Source organism: Epargyreus clarus, unplaced genomic scaffold, assembly GCF_041222505.1.
Source record: "Epargyreus clarus isolate Ecla_fem2 unplaced genomic scaffold, WU_Ecla_fem_2.2 ptg000019l, whole genome shotgun sequence".
Classification (NCBI taxonomy): Eukaryota; Metazoa; Arthropoda; class Insecta; order Lepidoptera; family Hesperiidae; genus Epargyreus; species Epargyreus clarus.
In genome coordinates this window covers 2,697,223-2,722,042 of record NW_027332227.1, presented here as the reverse complement: position 1 = coordinate 2,722,042, position 24,820 = coordinate 2,697,223, and the positions used below count along the sequence as shown (strand labels likewise).

The 24,820-nt window shown below is 35.2% G+C and overlaps 1 protein-coding gene across 1 annotated transcript in view; it reads left to right on the top strand.

Annotated features, from left to right (window-relative positions):
• tok (tolloid-like protein 1 tolkin) overlaps window positions 1–24,820 on the top strand; it is a 111,865-nt gene that overhangs the window by 22,180 nt on the left and 64,865 nt on the right. The window contains exon 2 of the mRNA XM_073083377.1: window positions 7,125–7,379. Coding sequence (XP_072939478.1) covers window positions 7,187–7,379 — 193 coding nt within the window. The 5' untranslated portion in view covers window positions 7,125–7,186. The remainder of the gene's footprint in view (window positions 1–7,124; window positions 7,380–24,820) is intronic.

Here is a 24,820-nt window from a genome sequence, read left to right as displayed (position 1 = left end):
GGTACTTCTATATTATAACAAAAACCTAAAACTTGAATGGCTTGTAGAGAGAATAACTAGCCTTTTTGCCAGTAGCCTATACATTCTTACACCAACCCAGATTAGAAGATTACTACGGGTTTTTAACAATTATAATAAGAGATATAATTGAAGCAATAGGATTTAAAAAGAAGAGGTAAAGATTCTTTAACATGACCTGAATTTTCATTAATTTCCATCTTCCTTGTGAATTTTATTTATTTAGGTACCCACTGATAACGGAAACGGAGCCTTAAATAAGTATTAACTGTTGTTCAAATCCAACATCAAAGACTTATTCGAAACAGAACGGTGTCATTTACACAGAACAACCGTGACACTGTTCTGGTCAGTGCACCAAGGACGACGTGTCTGCAAGGTCGGTTACACGTTATGACTAATGTAATTTACGACTTTTAATTGTATCGTCGTTAACCCTGGGACAAGATTAGCCATATTCCCCAGGCTGACCAAATGTGTCTACTAATACTCTACTTTTGAAATTTCTTTAAACAACTATCAAGCTTATATCTATCCTCATCATATCGTAAAGTAAATGTAATTAAACATTTTGGAAAAATCAAATGTGAAGTAAATGGAAAAGAAAAATATCCTGAGGATACGCGCTCAAGAGGTATTTTAAAATATTCTCATAGGAAGTCTTCCTATCTGGTAGATTATGGTCTAGGCCCGTCTCACTCAGACGAGTTCTGTACCCAATAGTGAGACTGATGGGTTGACGGCATAGATCATCATCAACCCATTACTGTCACACTGCTGGGCACGAGTCTCTTCTCAGAGTGAGAAGTATTAGGTCATAGTCCACAGCGCTGGCCAAGTGCGTAATGGTAGACTTCACAAACCTTAGAATTATTTCTTTAAAGATTTGTCAGGTACGCAGGTTTCCTCGCGATGTTTTCCTTCACTGATTAAGCAAGTGAAAATTAATTTGTAATACGCACACAATTTTGAAAAGTCAGAGGTGCGGTGCCTGAGATATGAACCTCGGGCCCTCGATCAAGACTCCGAATTCCTTAACCACTATCACTGCTGTACACATATCCTGACATAGATCGCTTCAAATGAAACATAAAAAGTATTGGGAAGCTCACCGAATTTCGTATTTCCCTTATCAGTTGTGTACGAATCGTGTAAAAACACTTTAGGAGGAAAGGACGCCTTATCGGCCAGCCCTGACCTCTGCGAGTTATCGTAAAAGTTCACTAAAATACTGGGCCGCTTTTTTCGTCCTGATAAACAATTTCTCTGTAGCCAGCTAAATGAAATTTCGAAAGAAGTCTGTTATATATAAAACGATGAAGAATGACAAAGACATATTATGCCTAAAGGAAATTAGCTGTAAACACGCATAATGTAAAGTATTGGAATTACCAAGCAAATTTCTACGTATTTCGATGTTTACCTACATTGACTTGTTACCAAGGAAATTAACTAAACAATATTTTATTAAATTACATTCAAAAGGTTTCTTTTAAAGTACCTATTTTATGGTAAGTATAAGGTATAAGCATCAAATAAATAGTTGAACTGGTTAAATCAAAATTCGGCCAAGTGCGGAAACTTGGCAGACAAAATGGAGTACGCTAACTCAGTTTGTGGCCCTATAACTGACTTTTTTATTGTAAAAAGTATCATACAACCATGCAATCCACCTGATGGTAACTAGCTATTGTCGCTCAACACCTGACATTAACTACAGATGCTACCCCTGAGGACTAGGTTTGGACGCCTGTCATTAGTGTCATTAGTGTCATTACTTCTTTACATCACCCTTCAAACCAGAACACTGCAGTACTTTACACTGCTGTTATAACGCAGAAATAGGTGGTAGAGGTGGTGCCTCTGGAGACGGTTCGTCTCGGAGGACGAAGGACGTATAGGTAACACTAAAAATCACTTAGCAACACACAAAGCGAGTACAAAGCAACAATCTCTAACATATACCATTTAGAAGCATCAAATTAATAGCTGAACTGTTAAAATTGAAATCCTGCCAAGTGCGGCAACTTGGCAGACATTCCGGAGTACGCCAACTCAGTTCGTAACACCGCCATATATTCCTGTAACTTGGCTCTTCATTGAACTAGTAATATCAAGTTGATAACATATGTCCTACGTCTAAGTTTATTGTTGACTTGGCTTTGCTTGCAACTCCGTTCGCTAACTAATAACTAACAAGACAAAATAGAATCAATAAAATATTGCGTGAAAATAATGATAAAATTCTTACGTTTCTGTTACATCTGTTATTTAAACTTTTCTGGTCAACTAATGTATATTATAAGATGTAGCACTCATAACAGACATTTGATCATAAACTTTTTAGTATAAAATGTCATAAAATCTAAATCTACAGTTTTAAACTAGTTAAAACATACGCCTGTTATTAATAAAAAAATAATTTTGCCAATGAAATATTTAGAATGTTTAGTATCAAGAACTTGTCAAAAAATTTTTGTAGGCAAAACCATGATTTTTTTTTCATTGTGCAACCACATTTATTGTTCGACTACATTAAGTAGCTTGAGTAATTAAGTTTATTAAAGCAATAACTAAGTGGATATAATCAAATTAATTATCGTGTTTGTCGCCTATCACCACTATGTATGGGTTTCTTCTTTAGAAAGAAAAAAGTTATAGTGCCATAGACTATGCTGAGATGCACGTTGGTATACTTCACACATCTTTAAGAGCACTATGGAGAAATCTTGACACTCTCCACTCTTACATTATATTTTCACGACGCTTCCTTCAACTATAAAGCGTATAAATTAGTTTCTAATAATATATGCACAAGGTTTTAAAAATAGCAATTTTAGCTGTGTTTGTGTTATACGCAAAATAATGAAATAAAAACACTTTATGTACCATTCCACGAATTTTTATCTGATTGCGGAGGGTAATATGTTTCGAACTTATATGTATTTATTTATATCTCATTCTTTGGCATGTCCTGCTATACAAACGGCTTGGACGGGTTTTAATCTGAGGTAACGTTGGATTCGTCTAAATTGTTGGAGTGACATGAGTTGCAGTATTTTAAGCAATTGATTTTAGTTTTAATAATTATTTCTATGTGTTTCTTAAACAGTCATTTAAATCTAATCCTTGAATTTGGTCCACAAGCACCTGTGCGTCTAGATTTATTTAAGCAGTTTTACTACATTAAACTCGATCTCTTGCTTTACCCCTTAATAGTTAAATCTATGCACCACAACTAAGTAATGGTTATCTTGAAGCTTTAATTAAGTCTGAAGATAGACTACAGTTTATGCAAAGAGGTGATCCATTACTAGGAACTGTCTAAGATCTAAATGATCAATAGGGTGAATGGAAAAGTAGGTAAGTAAGTTTTATTTTAAAATCTGTTTTGTTTGCGACTTCATTGTGAAATGTGCTTTAGAATCATATATTAGTAAAGATTACTCGCTCCTAACAAGAAAATGTAACCTTTTGACAATTGTCAGTGTCAATTATTTTCGTGTTTGAAAAATATTAAAAAATGTAGTTTAAGTAAGTATGTAGATCATTTACGAATGATACGATATTTCTTCGCACTTTTTCTTAGATTTCGTGTCTTAACTGCGCATGTCGGCATTATTCTGCGTAAATTACACCATGACAGCCATTAAATGGCTTACAGAATTGTGAGCCATTTAATGGCTGTCATTAATGGCTTCCTTCAATTACAAGGCGATGAGATAGCTATACTTATCTTAATTGGTGGCTTATCATTAAACGGGTGACAGAATTGCCAGCCGTTTAAGTCATTTAATGGCTCCCTTCACTTACAAGGCGGTGAGATATCTACACTTATCTATGTTTAGAATAGTGATTTTTTTTCGATCACTCTAATAAACATTTGTAGTATTAATCATGTTAATGATGACTGAAGAACGAAACTGACACTTGCTGTATCAGACTATTATGATGACCAAAGCATCACTATGGTCGCCATATTTTTAAATCACAATCACTTCTTTAATAATTAGTAAACAGTAAGTATACTTCATACTTGTGAATAATTTACTATATAATTATTTATTTATTGCTTGTAGGTGTGTATATATAAATACGAAAGGGCCTAGTTTTAGCATATTCTAGTAATCTAAATTCAAAAGTAGGGCATGCGTTTCTTTGTTTTATTTAAGTAGTACAGTTAAAAATCTTGAGCCGAAGCAGAAACAATGTTTTAAACACGTGAGAATTGTTTATATTTTCTTTGTAACTTTACGATACTAATTATGCAAATGGCGTTATAGTCAGCATTATAGACAACTGTAACATCTCTTTTTTATAAAGTTAAAATAGTAAATGACCTTGCATTACCTGGTACGTCGTTACATGGACTTTTCCAACCAACTCTTTTCTAACCAACCTAGACCAAAGTTTATACCTGAAGCCAATCACACATGTGTTTCCACTCCTGAGGACAGTCAGTGACATGTGTTTAGTTTGGGCTACATCCAACATAAAAGCTACGATGTTTAACCAAATCAGCTTCAGGCGGAGCTACAAATGCATTACAACCAATTCATTATTGATTTTAAGAAAACTATTCCCGACCATAGTCTTCATTTAAAAGCGTTTTGTTTGTTTTTTTTTAAATATCTAAGAATATAACATTATATTTCCGATATGAATCGTTAATAGATACTAAAAAACCTAAATACCTATAACACACTCAACTTCATATTAATTTCGTTTTTGAAACTTATAATTATATCTAAACAGACAAACGAGCTTAAAATTCACGGAACAGCTAAACTATCCAAGTTGTTCAAACTTCACCAAATTCCCAACTCGAAGTTTACACTCTAGTTAGCGGTCGCTAATCATCACATCAAAGGTAGATCGTCTATATCGCGTCCGTATAAAGTTGATATACTTAAATAAGATAACTTTTCTGATAAGCTCGACTAGATTTATGAGGAAAAGTTCTTAAGTTTATGAATACACATCGAAGTCAACTGGCTTAGTTAGCCGTTCAATAAATAGCCTAGCCTCTTAACGGAACGCCTGTTAAAGTAGCTTCCTGAATGATATTCATAATGGTATGGCAAATTACTTAAATCTTTAACGTTTAACAACTTGCCTTATTGCAATGTGTATCCGCAAAAATAATACAATAGAACATTTTACTAATAACTAGTGATTTTATAAAAAAAAAAAATCCCGACTGCTTCAAAATATAGTCTACTCAGGGTGTGCCAAGGAATGAGACATACATACATATGCCCGAAAATGTTACCCTTCGAAGTTGATAAAAATAATGCGAATTTAGCTGTGACACCAAATTCCTGTGAAAGTTTACACTCTAGTTAGCGGCGGCTAATCATCACATCAAAGGGAACATCGATGTTTGATATAAGCGCCCTTGGACACGCTTAAACGCACCCTCGGATATGGTTTAACGAAGTTTACTCGTTAAAAGTCAACCACAACAAACTTTTCGTTTCATTAAGCCAGGTTATTGTCGCGTTTTGGATCATTTGGTCTCGTTTGACCCAGTTCCACATTTGTTTGTGGTCGTCGGTATAACTAAAAAAATCTGTGTGTGGTGGTCGGATATACCTCAGAGTGATGTTATTTAAAAACATCTTTGGATAGCGGCAATCAGTTTTAACTTATTGCGAAAATTTTGCAAATTTAATTATTCATAAATACTTGTAGAGATTTTAAATGCGTCAAAATATTACAGGTATGTAAATTGAGATTATAATTTATACTGTACTTATAATTTAGTTTTTAATATATAACAAATCTACTAGTAACTTCTCATTATTGTATTATTTTATTAACTTCGGAATAAAATCTCAAATCTGTCTACTAAAAGAAATTGCTAACTTAGAAAAAGATCACCTCTTGTAGACTTTAGTATAAATATTTTCTTTACAAAAGTTATATTATTGATGCATTATAAAGCATTGTGTAACTATCTCTTTCTAAATTCAAAGAAAATTACTATTATCACCAATTGATTGTCAAACAGACAGACGATATTGAAGCCATTCTAACAAAAAATCTTTATAATTTACACAAAAGTCTATCATTTCCACCGTCTGTTATTTATAGTCGAATTTCCTTTGAATGCTAATAGTCTAACCATTTTTTCTAAATCAAAAATATAGAATTCTCACTATAACCAATCATCGCAACACAAAATAAATAAAACAGAAATTTCTTTATAGTTTACACAAACATCTATTATTTCCATCTGTTATTCAGAGTAGATATTCCTTTGAATGGTAATGGTTGGAAGCGGTAACGCAGACGCGCCGTACTGTGAAACCACCATTTGTCAGAACCCTGTTGTAGTTTAAACTTTCCATTAAACTTCGGTTATTGATTTATAGGCAAAACTTTTGCCACTCCTGTACACATTTATAATGCTTTACATGTATACAACAGCTGGAGATTATTTTACGATGGTATACTTCTGTCTCATTGGACAAAAGTATGTTTGAAGACCCGTGTGGCGGAGCGTTTACCATATCGGTCTGACATGAAGGAAGTTCCTAATTCGATTCTCGACTAAAAATCAAAATTATGAATTTTAATTGATATTATAGTCTAGTGCTCATATCTGTGTGTATTCATGACTAGACAAAACACAGACAATCGTAGTATGAAGTTATGTCGAAATGGTACGTAATAGTGTAATGGCGTAGTAATAGGTAATGAGTCGGTGAACCAATTTCTCATATGAAGTGAACTTAGTAGTTAGGATTCATGGAGTAAAACATCAGGTGATAGACATTATTAAAGAAAATAAACATCAGTGCGGAAGTTCAGATTACACTCCGCATCGGAACAAATACAGAATTCATTTTATTTTCTGAAACAGGCGCATTTGTAAGGATGAAACTTGTTTGTAGTTGTAAACTTTCTATTAAACTCCAGTCATTGATTTATTAGGAACGTTCCGATCCTTGTTCTATCTGTATGAGTTCTATTGAAAACTTTAGACTAACTGTCTCGTTACTGTTGATTTTTTGTTTTGTATTAAAATTAATTTAGCACACCCATCCCAAAAGTGTGTGATAACGTAAGATCTTTAATATGCTTACTTTCTTTTGTTTCAGATGATTACACAAAACAGTTAAGAAATTATGTAACAGTGACTGCTAGTGAATAAAACATCAAAATGACGTTTAGGTGTGACAGTGCGTGCGCGACAGCGGTTGTCGCTGTACTGGCGATTTTAGTGAGTGTCATGCTACAAGTAACCTCTGTGGAGGGGAGAGAGGAGCCGCACAAGTACACGATAGACGAGTTGCTGTCGACTGAGTTTGAACACAAAGACTCTAATGATCTAGGAATGGATCCTTGCAAAGCTGGTAAGTTATTTTTATATCCAAAATACGTCTTAATGCATAATGGAGCAAAATAACGAAGTGTATTTTTGATATTTTTTCTAAATTTATTAAAAAGCGGAGAGACAGTATCAACGTCGCAAATATTTTATTCAATTATTAATCCTTTTTCTCGTCGTCTTTATCACTTACAAAATGTAAGGATGTCTGTTCAATAAAGGACGTTTCTGTAGATATAGGGTAATTTATTTTACAGATATCTACATAGATAATTAATTAGTGACCTTCAATCAGATAGGCTTTAAGTATAAAATATTTACCGTACAAACTTAATAAGTGCTGTGTCCGGCGCAGAACCTGAAAATATAAATCGCCTCGTACAAAAATAAACGGGATTCGGCCATTACGAAGGTCGTTATGTGGTGGATCAAATTCATTATAAAATTCCATTACACATAACTGATGGGATATTAATTCCTTGAGCATTTCTGTTAGTAGATGGTGGAATTACTTAATAAGCTCGTGAACGTTACGAATTCTTTGAGGGTATAAAAGTTTAATGTGTTGAAATGGTGTTGTTTTTTTATTGTTATTAGAGACAGCATTTTTTGAAAGAAAACAATAATAATCCTATTTTTTAGATTTAAATTATCCAATTTGACATCCCGTCACAATTTTACATCCCTACTTACCTATTTTCAAAACCAAATGATTTTTGGAAATCCACACGCAATTTTGACAGCGATGCGAACAAAACGAAGGTATACATGTGCCAAGATCATGTCTATTCCATCGAATACCCTTTAATTTGTAACGCATACACGTACGCGCTAATATTCTAGATAGAACTTAGCCTCGAAACAAACTTGTGAAAAGGCAGACGAAACCCAAGTCGTAGATAAGGAATGATTTGTTACAGTAACAAGTTATCTTTTATTAGTTAGAACGCCGCGTTCCTCTCGTGCCTTGAAGTAGGGACGGCGATCTAAGATCGATTAATCGAAACATCGATCTTTTGGGCTAAAATAGTCGATTATTATAATCGATCTCCAGTAATCGATTCAGTGAATCAATCTTTCATCCTAGAAAATTGAAAGTCGATTTTTTCGAAGTAGGTTGTGTTATAGACATTTTTTGCGTATTTCAGTGTTTGTTTCGTCCTACCTTACCTTTCTATTCTTCGATATTTTCGCCTCTTTTCAGCTGAAAAATTTATAGATTGAATTTGGAGATTCGATTCTTTGGGCTTCGATTTTTTTTGTGAATCGATTTATCGCATTTCTATACGAATCGATTCAAGAATCGTTCTTTTTCGGACTTTTTGGACAGAATCGCCATCCCTATCTTAAATACCGTCAGAATTTCAATGAGCCGTCGGGGCGGAGAGGGTTGCTTTTTATCACCGACCGTTGATTTCTGTTTTAGCACTTTTTAATGGCTCTCGTTCCGAGGTGGAATTGAATACATTGTTACCTTCGAAATTTTAGAGGCGAGTATTTTGATAAGGGCTTTCAGCATCTGATAAAGTAATAAATGTGTTTCCACTTTATTATTGCTTAAAGTGATGTAAAGTAAACATTTGTACATACCAATAAAAATGCCAGTTTACGTAAGGTTTTTAATAAAATAACATGAAACAGATAAAATAAAAAATATCGTATTTTCACGTTATGTTACTTTAAGTATCATTAAAAGCAACAACAAGTTTTACTTTTTATATAAATTAACTGAAAAAAATCGTTTACGTTTTAAAAGCTACAAAATATTTATGAATCAAAGGTAATAATTACTTTGCGAGTACGAAATAATAGTAAACGTTAATTAAAATTACCAACTCGCAGTGCCAAATAGCAATTAACACGCGGTAACACCACGCATTCAAACTCATCGACGGCCGAACTGTAAATTGAAACCGTCACTCTATAACGTCAATAAAGTGCCAGTCATGAATCGTAGGGATGGTGATGTGAAATCGATTAATCGGAGAATCGATTTTTTGGGCGAAAAAATGATTATTTTAATCGATTTCCACTACTGGATCCATTCAGTGAATCGATCTTTTATCCTAGAAAATTGGAAGTCGATCTTTTCGAAGTTGGTTGAATGTATTATAGACGTAATTTTCTGACGGATACGTATTTAAGTGCTTTTTTGGACGCCCTGATGACCTTTTTCGCTATCTTCGCCCTTTCTAGCTGTAAAAATCGAAGATCAATTCTTGGAGAATCGATTCTTTGGGCCTCGATTTTGGTGTGAATCGATTTATTGCATTTCGAATCGAATCGATATTTTGGAAAGAATCGCCATCCCTAAATTGAAAACCGTCACTCTATAAACCTTTAAAGTCAATAAAGGGCCAGTCATGAAGCGGACCGTGAAATCGGACAATACCCCTCCACAACGAACCGGACGCCGTCCAGTGAAGTAGCTTTAATCCAGCGGCTTTTATTCGGATGGCCTTTATTCGAGCTGCCTTTATTCGGAGCCTATTCACTGCCGATTGAATCTTTGTATCAACATTTACAATGTACGTGTGGAATGCGTCAATTGACGCATTGCAGTGATGTTTAACAATAAAAGCTCAGTACGGAAAAAGTATTTTACCACGTTCACCATTTTTCTGTACATTTTGTATAATCCGCGCCAAATTGCTAGTCCGCTCTGAAGTTGTTGCGGGCAGGTGTAGTCATACAATTTGCTACGGCGACGCGACTCGTTTCTCTATTCAGAGCGGACTAGCAGTTTCGTGCAGACTATACCAATTTTGTTTAATTATGTTTTCAATATTCTCATTATGACATTAAGTTAATTTTTAACATTCTTATATCATAAATATTCAGTAGGTATATCGTACTACTAAAATTTTATTAAAGGATTGTGAAAACTATAAATACTGCGCGCCACCGAACTGTTGTATAAAATAAGGCGTCTATTCGTGCAGCAGTTATCCGAATTGCCTATTCGCTGCCAATAGATTTAGCACAAATCTGCTTTGAGCTACTATCTGTGTAATTTATTGTACAGTGAGTTCAATTGAATTACCGTTAAATTATCAATTACACTTTAATGTTCTTTAGATGTTAAAACTAATTTGGTAGTGCATCTCTTCTTTTCTTTTATATTTATATTAAATATATATAACTCATAGGTGACTGACTGACATAGTGATCTATCAACGCACAGCCCAAACCACTGGACGGATCGGCCTGAAATTTGGCATGCAGGAAGATGTTATGACGTAGACATCCGCTGAGAAAGGATTTTAATTCAACCCCCAAGGGGATAAAATAGGGGATGAAAATAATACGTCGTAACGCGAGCGAAGCCCCGGGCAAAAGCTCGTTTAAAAATAAAAAAAGGGTGACTTAGTCGAATCTTGTCTAATTTGGAATTAAATTACTACAATAACTTAAAGGCAAAGCGCATAAGCCGTAGCACTAAATGTTAGCATTAATTTGAAGCTGCAAATAAAGGCAATTGCTACGTAATTTGTCGTAGACTCGCTCAAGCTCGTAGCGTCGTAGCAGTTCGTAGCGCATATGTTAGGCTCTACGTTCTTGCGGTCGTTTCGCTGAAACCCTAATAAATTGAGCTTTCTATACGTGTCTTAAATAAAATGTTTGTTTTCACAACTTATATGTAATAGTGTTAAATTTTTGATTAAATTTTAATAAGTATTAATATGAATTAACAAAAGTTACACTCAAGCATTAAGTTATTAGGGTATATAAGGGTTGTATATGATGTGGCGTAGATTTATTTGGCACGTAGGTAAATTATGTCATCTCTATAAACTTCAGTACATAGATATTTAATTTTATTATTATCAAATTTCGTGGAGTCATTCTGTAGCAGTTCATAAACTTATTTGCAATGCAGCTGTAAATTATATTATGTACCATTAGTACAACGACCCTTAAATATCATACTATAGCTATAATTTTTCAAAGGCCGACCACTTAAGATTCAGGAAACATCGTACTCTGTTACTATTTCCCTAAATAAATATAAACTTAGATATTTTTATGAGAAGATCATATTATAACTTTATTAGTAAAAGAACTAGGCTAGAAATATCTATACTCATAAAATATGGGCATACTTCACTGGGTTATGCAAGGAATTTTCTTCTAAGGAATGTGAATCATATTTTCTAGGTTTAGTGCCATATAAACCTAGAAATATAAAATGTATGTAATACTCTATAAACATGCATAATATACCAATAGTACATACTAAATACTTATCTGATTTCTAGAGGTAAACATGTAAAAAATATAATAATAATTTCCAATATTGACGCCCCACAATAGGCTTCCATGTATTGTGGGTGCGATGGACAAGACAAGAACTCCAAGAAAATATAAATTCTTCATTTAGACATGTCTTTGGCCAGAGATATGAACCCGGTACACTCTGTATGACAGATTGGTATGGTAACCTGCGGTATCCAGTACACTTACCATGAGTTTTCAAAACATCCCACAATTTTTCGTTACGTTTACTCAATTCATTATTCTGTGCCGTTTGCTTCAGTAGACTGAGTAAACGTAACAATAAGTAAGTGCTCAAGTCTTTCTGTCTGCCTCACAAGTTCGCAAAGAGAAGGACAAAACATAAAGCGCCATTTTGTCAATTTAGACATTTATGTTACGTCACTGGCACTATAGTTCTGATACAATCCGCTAGGGGCGCTAATTGCAATTTGTATGGGCAAATACGTAAACAAATACCAAAACAGTCATATTTGTCAAAACGTAAAAACTAATGGTAAGGGTACAGGCCGTATATAATACGAATACTCAACTAATTAAACTAATTTATATAGTGTAACGCATGAAATTTGCAATAATTATCTAACCGCCAAATTGGCAATGCTATTTCACATGATAGCATTAGAAAACCTCATAAATGATATTAATATTAGGGATATATAAATATCATCATAAAGATCATGTTAAATTATAATAATATACTAGCTGACCCGGTAAAAGTTGTGTTGCCATATAAATAAAAATGTTAAGGGTGAACAACCCTCATCACTTAGTGATATGAAAAATAGATAGTAGTCGATTCTCAGACCTACTGAATATGCATATAAAATTTGGTGAAAATCGGTAAAGCCGTTTCGGAGGAATACGGTAACTAACATTGTGACACGAGAATTTTATACTCGTATATAAGATTATTACAGTAGACGTTGAACTATTACACGAGCCATTGTATTAAATACTAGCATTCCACTGAACTTTGTGCGCTTGTTACGAAGAATTTCTAAAATTTCATAATTTCCGTTACATTTTTAATAAAAATTGTTTATAACTTCATCCTGCATTAAACGCTCTTATGGGATGGACGGAGAAATATAGAACCGGGTTTTTTTTTTTTATATTATAGAAGTAACATATATGCTGTCTATCTGATGATAAGTGGCTACTGACGCCCATGGACATTTATAATCAACCCCAGGTAACTTCCTACCAGACGTCGCCCCCAAATGCGCTTTTACCCCCGAGGACTTAGCTGGAATGCTTCGGATAAGAATACCCTCCACCTTACCACACTCTTCAAACCAGTAGCGTTTAACACTGTTATTAGAATAAAAAGGTGTGCCGGTGGTGCTGCCTAAGTTGAACCACAGCGTCCTATTACCTTCCCAAAAAACCTGGGTTAAGTCGAACTATATTAGTTCCAGGGTCTCGGTCATTCACCTTAATATTTGTGTAACTGCATACTGTAAACAAAAATATATACAAGATAACCGCAATGTGGTAAATACCAGAAGAGTGGCCATTAAAAACAATCACGTCATTACTGTCTCGGACAGCTTGTGTCATTTGCTCGCCGATCATTTTCATTTGCATTCACATTTTGAAAACACTAGCTGTGCCCGTGACGTTGTCTATAGGGATTTTTAAGGTACACGCTTCATCGGATGTCGGAAGGTTGTCGAAATGGGTTATAGAATAATTTTATGCTTGTATTACACTACATAACTCATTAGAAATGTCTTAATGTGATTTTACTTAACATGTTTTAAAAATGCTAATTAAACAGCCCTTATCACTGAATTTAAAAAGTGAAACGTATATAAACTTAATTATTAATCATTCATAATAACTCAAAACAAAAATCCGACCACTAAAGTAATTAACTGACAAGGGAGTGATTATACAGATTAAACAAACCCAGTACACTTCATATGTGAAATTCGTCATGTTATTTAGGCTGTAGGGTCAAGGAATGATTGTCCCTGTAGTTTCGGGACCAGAATAGGGCTACGGTATCCCCTGCCTGTCGTAAGAGGCGACTAAAAGGGGGTTTCAGGGCTTGCAGGTGGCAAGAGTGGAAGCTCGAACCGCCCGGCCAGCAATACCGGGATGGACGGCGGTATGTGTGGTCGCATACCGTCGCACGCACCAGACGGTGTGGCGAGCGCCAAGCTCACCTGGGCGGAGCCCGACGGGGCAACGCGCTAAGAGGGCTCCGATTGCGTTCATTTAGAGATCCCGGAGCCCTCTACGCAGTGCCGAGGACGGCCACGGGGGGGGGGTTTAGTGCGGTAAGAAGCCCACATAACCCTGTGTCGCTCCCACGGCACCGGGTACCTTTTGAAGGTTTCGCCCTCGTTAACAAAAAAAGGGTCAAGGAATGAGACATACATACAAACGCGCCATAATATTACTCTCCGCAATCCCGTAAAAGAAAACAAAATATAAACAAAAAACGACATAATTTCATATATTCATTATTAATACAGTCATATGAAATAAAAAATGGGAGATTTCCAAAAATGTTATACAGCGTTGTATTATATTTACTTTTAACTCCCAATACCAGACAACTTAAACCCGCTTAATATTAGATGTTTCATAATGGCGTTAAAGAGCCATTTGAGTGTCACAAAACTCGTTACGTCCGTAATCCCGGAAACATGTCCGCACTGTCACGTGAATGTCACAATCTGCGACACAAAAACGTTGTTATTGTACGTTCGTTGTAGATTATGTCGTGTAAAATTATTATTTGTTGAAAGGAAAATATGTATTGAAAATATAGATACGAAAATATTTGAAAGTGGCAGAACTACACATGAATAATTTCTAAGTTATATTTTTAACGAGTCTGTAACTATTTTAATATTTTTCTATGCCTTATTGTCAGTCCAGCTGCGTTTAAAAAGTCATCTTAATAATTAAGATAATTTAAAATAACTTATTAATAAAATAACAATATAATATCTAATTTTAAACCGAAATTATTATAAAATAACAATTTTTACGGTATACACGTAGTGTGAGAATGTATTTTTAATTTATAATAGCTTTTAAATTTTTCAAGATTAAATCTTATATATAAAATTCTCGTGTCACAGTGTTAGTTACCGTACTCCTCCGAAACGGCTTTACCGATTTTCACCAAATTTTATATGCATATTCAGTAGGTCTTAGAATTGGCTACTATCTATTTTTCATACCCCTAAGTGAGAAGGATTGTTCACCCTTAAATTTTTTTGTATTTATATGGCAACACAACGTTTGCCGGGTCAGCTAGTTAAGATCTAAATAATACACAAATATAGTTTAAAAAAAACTAAATAACACGCTTTTATGATAAAATCAACTAAAAAGTAGAAAATAATTTTCAATCTAAGAATAAATTGAGGAACACTAAATAGTATAATTGTGAAAAAAGCGTGGGGTTCTCCATTTATCAGGTTCGAAAAGCGCCCCACTTGTTAGTTACATACATACATACAACCCAAGCTAATATAAAAGCGTGGTAATAAACAAAATAGAACATCGTTTATTAAATTTAACATTTCAGTAACAACAAACCATTATAAAGGCATCGCATAACTAGACAAGTCACAGTGAGAAAACATTTTAGCAGATAGCAATATAGCACTTGAGCGCAACAAGATGTTAATTAAGACAATGGAAATGAGAAACAGCTGCCCGTCAATTAGTCAGCATTATCGCAACTGACAACGTTGAAATATCGCTGCCGAAAATAAACTCCTTTCTTAACTCATTTTTAACTGATGCTAATAAAGATAGGTAGGTTTTAATAGATGTTATTTTTTACAATATACAAGTACTCGTAGCAGATGAGCAACGTGCAGTCCTGATTGCAAGTGGCTTCTGCCACCCACGGACATCTGTAATCAATCTCAGATAGGATTACATATTCCTACCTGAGGTCGCCCACAGATACGCTGCTATCTTACCCTACGCTAAGGACTAAGCTGAGATGCCTCGGAAAAGTATAGCTCCCCTAACATATCCTTCAAACCAGAACACAGCAGCGCTTAAAACTGCTTTTATTAGGCAGAAATAGGTGTGGCAGTGGTGTCGCTGGAGTCGAACCACATCTTTGTGGTTTTACCACCTTCAACACTTATTTTAAATAGGTTTTCTATTAAAAATGATAAATAATTGTCTATTTATAATACTCTCCAGATAAGATTGAGTGCTTTTGTGACGCCTACCACAGTGTTGCTACCCTTGAGGACTAAATTGAAACCTCTTATTCTTCTTCTTCGTATTCAAGAAGAGACACTTCCCTCGCTAACCACAGAAAATGACTCTACAGTCAACATGATCTGAAACTTTTGATAGTGCTCTAAACATCCGTAATTGATCTCAGCTTGCAAGATTCCAATGCTATTTTCAAAACATATTTAATCGCTGTCTTCTTATCATAACACTTTAAGCTAGAACACAGTACCCTCTATAAAACAAAATCGGCTGTAATTTCTTAATTATGTTTGAAGAGATATTTCAGAACATAAACAGCTACTGTTTCTATGCGAACTAAGTCAGCATCTGCTGCTCATAATTATGCTATTAGTAACGGAATCTGAACAGAAAATAGATTCTCTCTGTGCTAATATAGCTTACACACTAGTTGAATATGACTATTGAGAAGATATGACTCGGAATACTGTTTTGATCTTTTGTCTGAGTATTAGCCACGTTATGGTACGAATTTCTCCATTAATCCAGATTGGAACAGTGTCGTGAAATATGCTCAAGCGGTTATGGGGAAACACTCTTGCTCAGTAAAAAGAAATCCGTATTTGTCAAACATCCTTTTTTATTCTTGCATTCATTTCATTTTTGTTTAGAAACACAAATTGGGTCCTTTAATTAAAATATTTTTAAGCCGATTAAAATAATTTCACATTATTATTATTATCATCAAATGCAGTGATAGCCTAATGGTTAAGAATCTCGGCCTCTCGATCGAGGGGACCGAGGTTCAAGTCCCACCTCTGATTTTTCACTTCGAGAAGAAACCTGCATACCTTAGAGATTTATAAAAAAATCTCAAAGGTATGTGGAGTCTACCAATACGCACTTGGTCAGCGCGGTAGACTATGGCCTAATACTTCTCATTATAAGAGGAGACCCGTGCCCAGCAGTAATTTAATGCAGCCAGGACAATGATGGTTGATGAAGATGATGATGATGATGACGATGATGATTATTATTATTTTCGTTCGAAGCTTTGTTAATTTTCCTTTAAAAAACAAATTAACAACATTTTTTTAAATCGTGCATTTTTTTTTAAATAGAAAAAAGAGAAAGAACCGAAAGATAAATGTGGATTCACTTGAAAACCCTTCGGTATTGAATTGTAATTCGGAGCTAAATCCGCCATTTATCACGTAACCGCACAGGGCCAGCGTGGATACAAAGGGTTAACGAATCGCCGACACAAATCAGGCTTAGCCTAAACCCGCGAAGGAGCTGTTTATTGCAGATTGAGTGAATATAGTTTCTTGTAATATGGAAGTAACAATGAAGCACGCAGTCCACCCGATGGTAACTACTGGCGTCAATGGACATTTGTTATCAATTCCAGATTTGAGAGTCATGCCTGGTGTCGGCCATAGATGCGTCGCTCGTCGCTACCCCTGAGGACTGCCTAATGTGGAATGCCTAAGAAAAGTATGTCTCCCCAACCACACCTTTCAAACCAGAACACATCAATGCTTAACATTACTGTTATAAGGAAAAAATAGATATGGCAGTGGTGTCGAGGTCGAACCACGGATGTTTCTGCCAACTAATAAATTTACCAGAATTTCAATATCCTTCAATATTTTAAATCCATATGTACGACTATTATTTGTTACGAATCAATATTTATTTTATTTTAATTACAAGGAAATCGACGTTACTAATACATATCAGTAGCACTACCATGAGTTTACAAAAGTATTACTCGCTAGCGACTGCGTAAAATAAATGTATGAAAAATTGTACAGCGCCTCTGGTGGTTACTCGTAGAACTAAAATCCGTAGTGGCGTAACTCGATACGTAAAAAACCTATCGAAATCAAATCGCTAGCGAATGTCATTATGATCTATTGCCATACAAATTCGGTCCCATGAGTCATTAATTTGACAGACGTTGTCAAGAAATACCGTGATTGTTATTCACTAGCAAAATGACAATAGTTTTCTATTTACAATTTCTATAGTGGCGTTTCTATGCCAACTCATGGTAGTGCTACAGAATCATAACGTAGATTACGTTTAACTAAAATCTATTGTTCTATATAGCTTGAACCCTTTATAATAGGAACCCTCATATATTAGTGTATTAATTAATATCGACAGAAGTAGATACAATCAGTCGATCATGGCGTTTCGCAACTAGCAACAGTATTTGAATAGTTCTAGCTTGTTTTATCCGACTGCAGAAGGTATTGGTTTTATGTAGAGTGATGTTATGTCTATTTTTTTAGCAAGACGGATTTTAACATTAAGTAGTCGTTGGATTTAACCCAACTGTGGAAGTGACAGGCTATTTTACGCAGTTTTTTGCTTTTAAAACAAGTGAAGTCAAACCCGGATAATATACAGAATGAAAACACAAAATTCAACCACTGAGCTACTGCTATATCAATTCTCATGACCTATATAAAATACATAGTAGGTAAAACGTTTTACGGCGGTAATCCTTGCGGCCGTATGTCCCGCAGGACATAAATATCTCAAGGGAAAAAATGCTAAACAGTAATTCGGACATGTACAGGAGTGGGACTGGCAGTTAGGACCGCCATATTTTAAATGTGCAGAAAAAACTGGCCGAGATTTATTTATATCTTTCAGTGTGATTGTTGTACGTGCAATTCTATAAAACTCTCGTTTTGAGTTGGTACTTGGTTGTTTATTTATAATATAGGAGTTGCAGACGAGCATGCAGTCCACCTGATGGTAAGTGGCTACTGCCGCCCATGGACATCTGTAATCAACCCTAGATAGGATTAAATATTCCTACCTAAGGTCGGCCACAGATGCGCCGCTACCCCTGAGGACTAAGCTGGTACGCCTCAGAAAAGTATGTCTCCCTTACCACACCCTTCAAAACGGAACACAGCAGCGCCTAACACTGCTGTTATTAGGCAGAAATAACTAATTTGGAACGCCTCGTGTAAGTGTATCTCACTAACACACCGCTTAACGTTGCTGTTATATAGAAATAGGCATCGTGAAAGCTCCTAGCACTATTTTTCAGAAAATATTCTATCGATGGCTCAGTATAAGCTGTATTCGATGCGAAAAAATCCATAAGCTGAAAGAATATTCAGTGCCTGCTTATTAATATTCAAGCTCTGAGAAGGCTCAGGTGCGGCGGACGTGGTTCAACGGCATGTCCTATCTTTATCTATAAGCTAACTTATACACGCGACTGCGCGGATTACTTTACAAACAGTACATTTTCTACGTAATAAAGGATAAACTTTATATATATACTTAGATGACAAAGAACTTGTCCCTGTCGTCCGGGGGCAAGAATAGGGCTACGGCATCCCCTGCCTGTTGCAAGGCGACTAAAAGGGGGCGTCCAGGGTTGCGGGCGGCAAGAAAGGGACCATCCGACAAGCGACCCCGGGAATAGCGACGGTTTGTGTGGTCGCATACCGTATGTGCAGATTGCACCAGAAGTGCGGGAGAAACTTTTAAGTGCGGTAAAAAGCCACAAAATCCGGCATCGCTCTCTTCAGCGTCGGATACCTTGTGAAGGTTTTCCTCTCGTCAACAAAAAAAGGTGTCAAATAGCTGTTTTATAAAATTTATGAAGCAAATAAATATGCTGTTCACCATCAGGTGAGGTCATTGCTGCGCATAAACGTCTGTATTTCACCATAAATAGAATGGATCCTACTCGAGGTCAAGCTTTATCTGACTAACTCGGAATGCCTGGTGTAATCGTCATTCCCTTATCAACCCTTTAAATCCAAACACAACACAGCTAAACACTCCTGTTAAGCCAGAAATAGGAGTGATGGTTGTGACACCGGAGTAAAACTACAACAAATTCTACCACCATTAAAGTACATAAGCAAAATATAGGCATTACGATCACACATATTTTTTTACTAAACAAACGTATATTCGTACATTTTTATATATAGAGCAAGCGTGCTTACTCAAGGCGCCATTTAAGTACTTAACGACAGACGATAATTTTATACCCGTAATACGGTCATGGCTGCGCTAAAGGCGAGATTATGATTAATTGTTTGTTTAGTAGCTCAGTGCGAAATATAATTCTCAATCTTACTGTTACTTAATTTTGAGACTTTAAGTAAAATTCACTTTTGAATAATTTTAAGTTAGTTATTAAGCCCGCGTGGCACTGTCACCATACCGGTCCGACTCGCAAAAGGTTCCGGCTTCGATCACCGGCTAGACAGACATCTCAACGATGAATTTGGACATCTGTTCTGCGTCTGTTTGTGTGCAATCCTTGCAACGATATCTGTAATCTGTATCTCAAGCCTGGTAATAATTGCAGTTATAAATTGATACAACTACATTTATATCTATCAGCTAAATTGAGTATCAGACTATTACACAATAAATTGCCGCTAGAGGATATTGCTGTACTATTTATAGTTCTCAAGATTTCACAGCAATACTACTTAGGCCCCTCTTATGTAAAGAGATTAAATATATAATATGAAATACATTTGTAAATCTTTCCTTAAATAATCTAATAAAAGAAATAAACAAACTGCAATAACTGGTTAACTGTCACACACTGACAGATGAATAGAAAATTACACAGAAAATCAAGAATTGGATAAAAAGTATGTTTTCAGCCAGTAACAACTCCAATTGTTTTCGCACTGACAGCGGCTGTCAGATTTAACACTCGCTGTTCTCTTTACATTTCATCGGCGAACGGAAATTGCTATTCGTTCCGTTACGACATCTGATTTAATATATTCAACTGATTTTAGGATGAAATGGGTGTTTTGTAAGTTGTACATAGAAAGAAAAAAAAGAGTAAGGAAAATATTCAACGCAGGACTAAAAAAACACGCATTTGCATTTGATTAGGTATTACTTTAAAAAAATGCCATTATGTACAATATTCGATTTGAAACCGGACTCAGCGCAGTAAATTTAAAATAGAAAAGGAAATAAAAAGGTTAACTCAAACAAATCCGTCCGTTTCAAAAAGCGAGCCCCCATAAATTCCCATTAACACGGACACAGCGAACTTTTAAAAATATCGCCGGCTCAACAATAATTTGCTTAAAGGCAACTATGACAAATGCGAACGCCTAAGGGCGTTTTAACCCTAAACTGAAACGGAACGCGAGGGTCGCAATAATTTTCACTTTGCGCTAATTGGTCAGCCTTGCCCCGCTAACTAATGACGCTTTACATGTCTTGGGTTTATTTGTTTTCGCAAATTAAAAAGGTTACGGCCTTAAGCGCTTTTAGAGGAGCTGTCTATGACTTTGTCTGCTAACCTTGTGCGTTTAAATAGGCATATATTGCTTATTAACATGTTAAGTTTGAAGTAGAAGAGACATGCGTAAAGTATTTTTAGAGGAAATAAATTTTATATGAAAAAGTACATTGCGTCTACGTTAGCCAATGAATGTCAAAAGTACCCCAATGGTAAAAGAACTTCAAAATGAGAAAAAAATCCGCTAATATTTTATACGTTAAATAATAGAGATGGTTAAAAGTTTTTTTACAAAAATAAAACGTGTACAATATTTTTTGCATCCACATTTGCCAATAGCTGACAGTTTTGCCACGACGCAAGCAGCCCAAATAAGCTAAACAATGGGAAAATGTATTATAACATAATAAACTGTATAAATGTATTATAAGTATATATTAGTATGTATGTTAGTCTGTAAGGTATATGTAATATGTAGGACTTTGGTGTAGGACCTTGTTGTCTGAAATAAATAAATAAATAAAATAAATTATAACATAACAAACAAAGAGTAAATGTTCAAAGTCTTGTAGAGAAATAAAGTGTGTACAGCGTATTGTACCCACGTTTGTCTAATAACTGCCAACACTCCCTTAAGTTCGAAAATCGACTTACAAGCAAAACAATCGGCAAATATTCTTTACAAAATGTGTAACCGTTAAAAGTTTTTTACAGGAATAAAATGTACAGACAATTGCGTCCAAGTTTGGCAATAACTACTCGTACCAATAATAGCAGTAAGAGTGGAAGCCGTCCACATTTCTTGTCAAGGTGTTTGGGCTGCAGGGCATGCCGAAGAATGAGACATACGTATGCTCTTAAAACATTACACTCCGTAGTCGGGTAAAATGCAAAATAATCAGCAAATGTTTCTTAACAAAAAATATGTAAACATTAACAGCCTTATTAATAAAAATCGTTTATTCCAAGCTTAATCCATAGTTACACTTGGACTAGTTAATCTTAGTTTAAAAAAAGTAGTCACTTCGTTATAACAATGTCATTAATAAACATGGAGTAACCTCGGAGTAACAATTCCTTTCTTAGTCCGGGTTTATCGAATAAAATATAGCAACACTCAAATTTTAAAAGTAAAAAGAATGAGTCAATGAATGAATTCATGTTTTACTAAACTACACATTACGTGTTTATTAATACCGAATTTGGATAAACTTTCATTACGACAAGTTTTAAAGTTACGCTTGCTCTAATCCACGTTTAGTAATAAGGCCATAAAAGTTTTGTACAGAAATAAAATGAGTACAGGGTATTGCGTCCACGTTTGCCAATAACTGCCAATAGTACCGCAAAGCGGAAGCAGTCCACATTTCCTGATCACCGCACATGTCCGATCGCGGCGCATTCAATCGTACACTATTTACGAACTGCGTTTAATTTGTACGTGCGCTTTTAAAGGGGGTATTTGCACCGAATACATACTGAGATAGAGAATTGTGTATTGATAACTGTTATTTATTATCTAACTAATAACGTCTTTTATTATTGACTTAGTACGTTTTTCGTACGAAAGATGAAAACTTGATAATTCCTACTTACTAACTACTAAGAAATTATCAAATTTCAATCGTTATTGCGCAAAAATTGGATAGCTGTATTTAATTTCTAAGACACACCTTTAAAAAAATCAAAGCTGTGTGTTTGGGATCGTACTTCTACTACTAGTGATAGGCTATCACTATAAATTCCAATTTTATATAACGTCTACATAATATGAGTAAATGATGTACCTCATTTACTTTGCGATCCCGTGTCCAAGCTTTGATGTATTAGGGGATGTTTTCGCAAAGGAAAAGCCTCCTTCTACCGATGTATTAAGGCTCCGGCAATATAAGAGCGATTGTTTGAGAACGTTTGAATGCGACGCGATTGTGTCAACAGAGGTAAGGGTATCATAGACTGAGTTATAAATAGAAGTGTCTTCAGTATTTTGTATGAAAATAAATAAATTTTTATTCGTGTTCCGTTATTAATGTTAAATGTATACGATTTGCGATTTGCCTACGAAAGACCTACCTAGAAACTTTCTAATTTTAATCTTCGGAAGTCAAAACATTGGATAGAATAATTATTAACAGCGAGAAATAATGGTAGCAATTGTAATCAGTGATTGTCGATTCATTCAAATAAGTTTTTAAGTTATTGTTACAAATTAGCTTATCCTATATGTAGCCACTATTATGAATCAGTAATAAACCAGTACTAGGATTCTGTTGTGCTTTGCAACATCTAAAGAAAATCTCGTATGCCTTTATCATACCATATATCTCGATGGAACACCGAATCACTTAACACTGCTAACATTCAGAGATAGGTATGAAGAGAATGCGGAATATCAAACTCAAAGGACCTTTCAAACCACCTTTCTATTCTACATATTATTAGTTCTATGGACATAAGTGCTTCGTCCTCTTGAGGTAAGTCCCTTCTAGACGCGATATAATGGAGCCGAGGCTTTTTTTCTTCAAATTGTCTGCTTTACGTGATTTTGTTACTTGCGGTCTGCGTTTGGGAATTCATTTACATTTTTATTCACAAAAACAGCTCGCGGTAATGATAAAAATACGTTTTTATCATTGACTTAAAAGAAAATAGATGTCGTGTCAAGTAAAAAATCTTATGATTTAATTTTTTTGGTAGAACAATATCAAGTGTGAATTAGTGTTAGCACTTAGCACTCCCTCCTTTCCGTAGTTATAGGAACGAATATGGATTACATCCAGATGACTAGTAATAATTTATTCGGGTCTTACAGTTGTAGGTACTATTTTGAAAAAGTCTTGAGGCCGTAAAAAGTAACTCCGTGTGGCAAAGCGGTGTTTCCAGGTTTGATCCCCGCCCCAGAAGAAGAATTTAAACTTCTAATCCGGATATGCCACCCACGGATATAGGGAATTAATTGTAATCCACAATGAAGGGAATCTTATCAGTTCTTATATGAGTCGAAAGCGCCTTTTAAAAAACAGTACTAAATAACTACCTATCAATCCACGTCTAATGATATTTACTTCGATCATCAAAGGATATTTAAATAAAAAATAAACTAGCTTGAAGTGTACACGTGCGTCCCTCGGGAATGATTAAATTAGTTGATTACCCTCACCTTTGACACATTGCTCGCTGACCTTCGCTATTTTTTGCGAGCCGTGTAACTATAGTGACCCCTAGAGCCTTTGACACGAAACACGTGTAAATACGCTAAAAATAAATTAAATGTAAGGGTGGGAGTAGTTTTTGCTCTTCGTTTTCAGTGGTACTATCTATTACCGACCGAAATGCAATCCGAAAGTTCAAACGTTTGATTGAGTCGAAAGATTTCTGAATGAGATCGAAACCTCGGTCGGTCACTCATTTCGGTCTTATGTCTGATAATAGGGATAGGTTTTATATATTTTTACCTTTGTATACTTTATGTATTTAAAAAAAAATATAATATATGTCACTTCTGACTACTAGAAAATGGAACGTAGTTTTTTCTCCGACTCCCTAAATTACTTAATATAATTCGATATAGTTCAATATAGTTCGATATAGTTCAAGGCCTTTGTCCTAAGCATCGCTGCGAGCCTCCGGAGCCCTACAAAAACAATTATATCAGCGCTATAACAATCTTTGTTTTGTAGCAGCAGCACATTGCTCTTGTGTTCCAGTACTTTCGGAATGATGGGTGTGATAATATTCACATT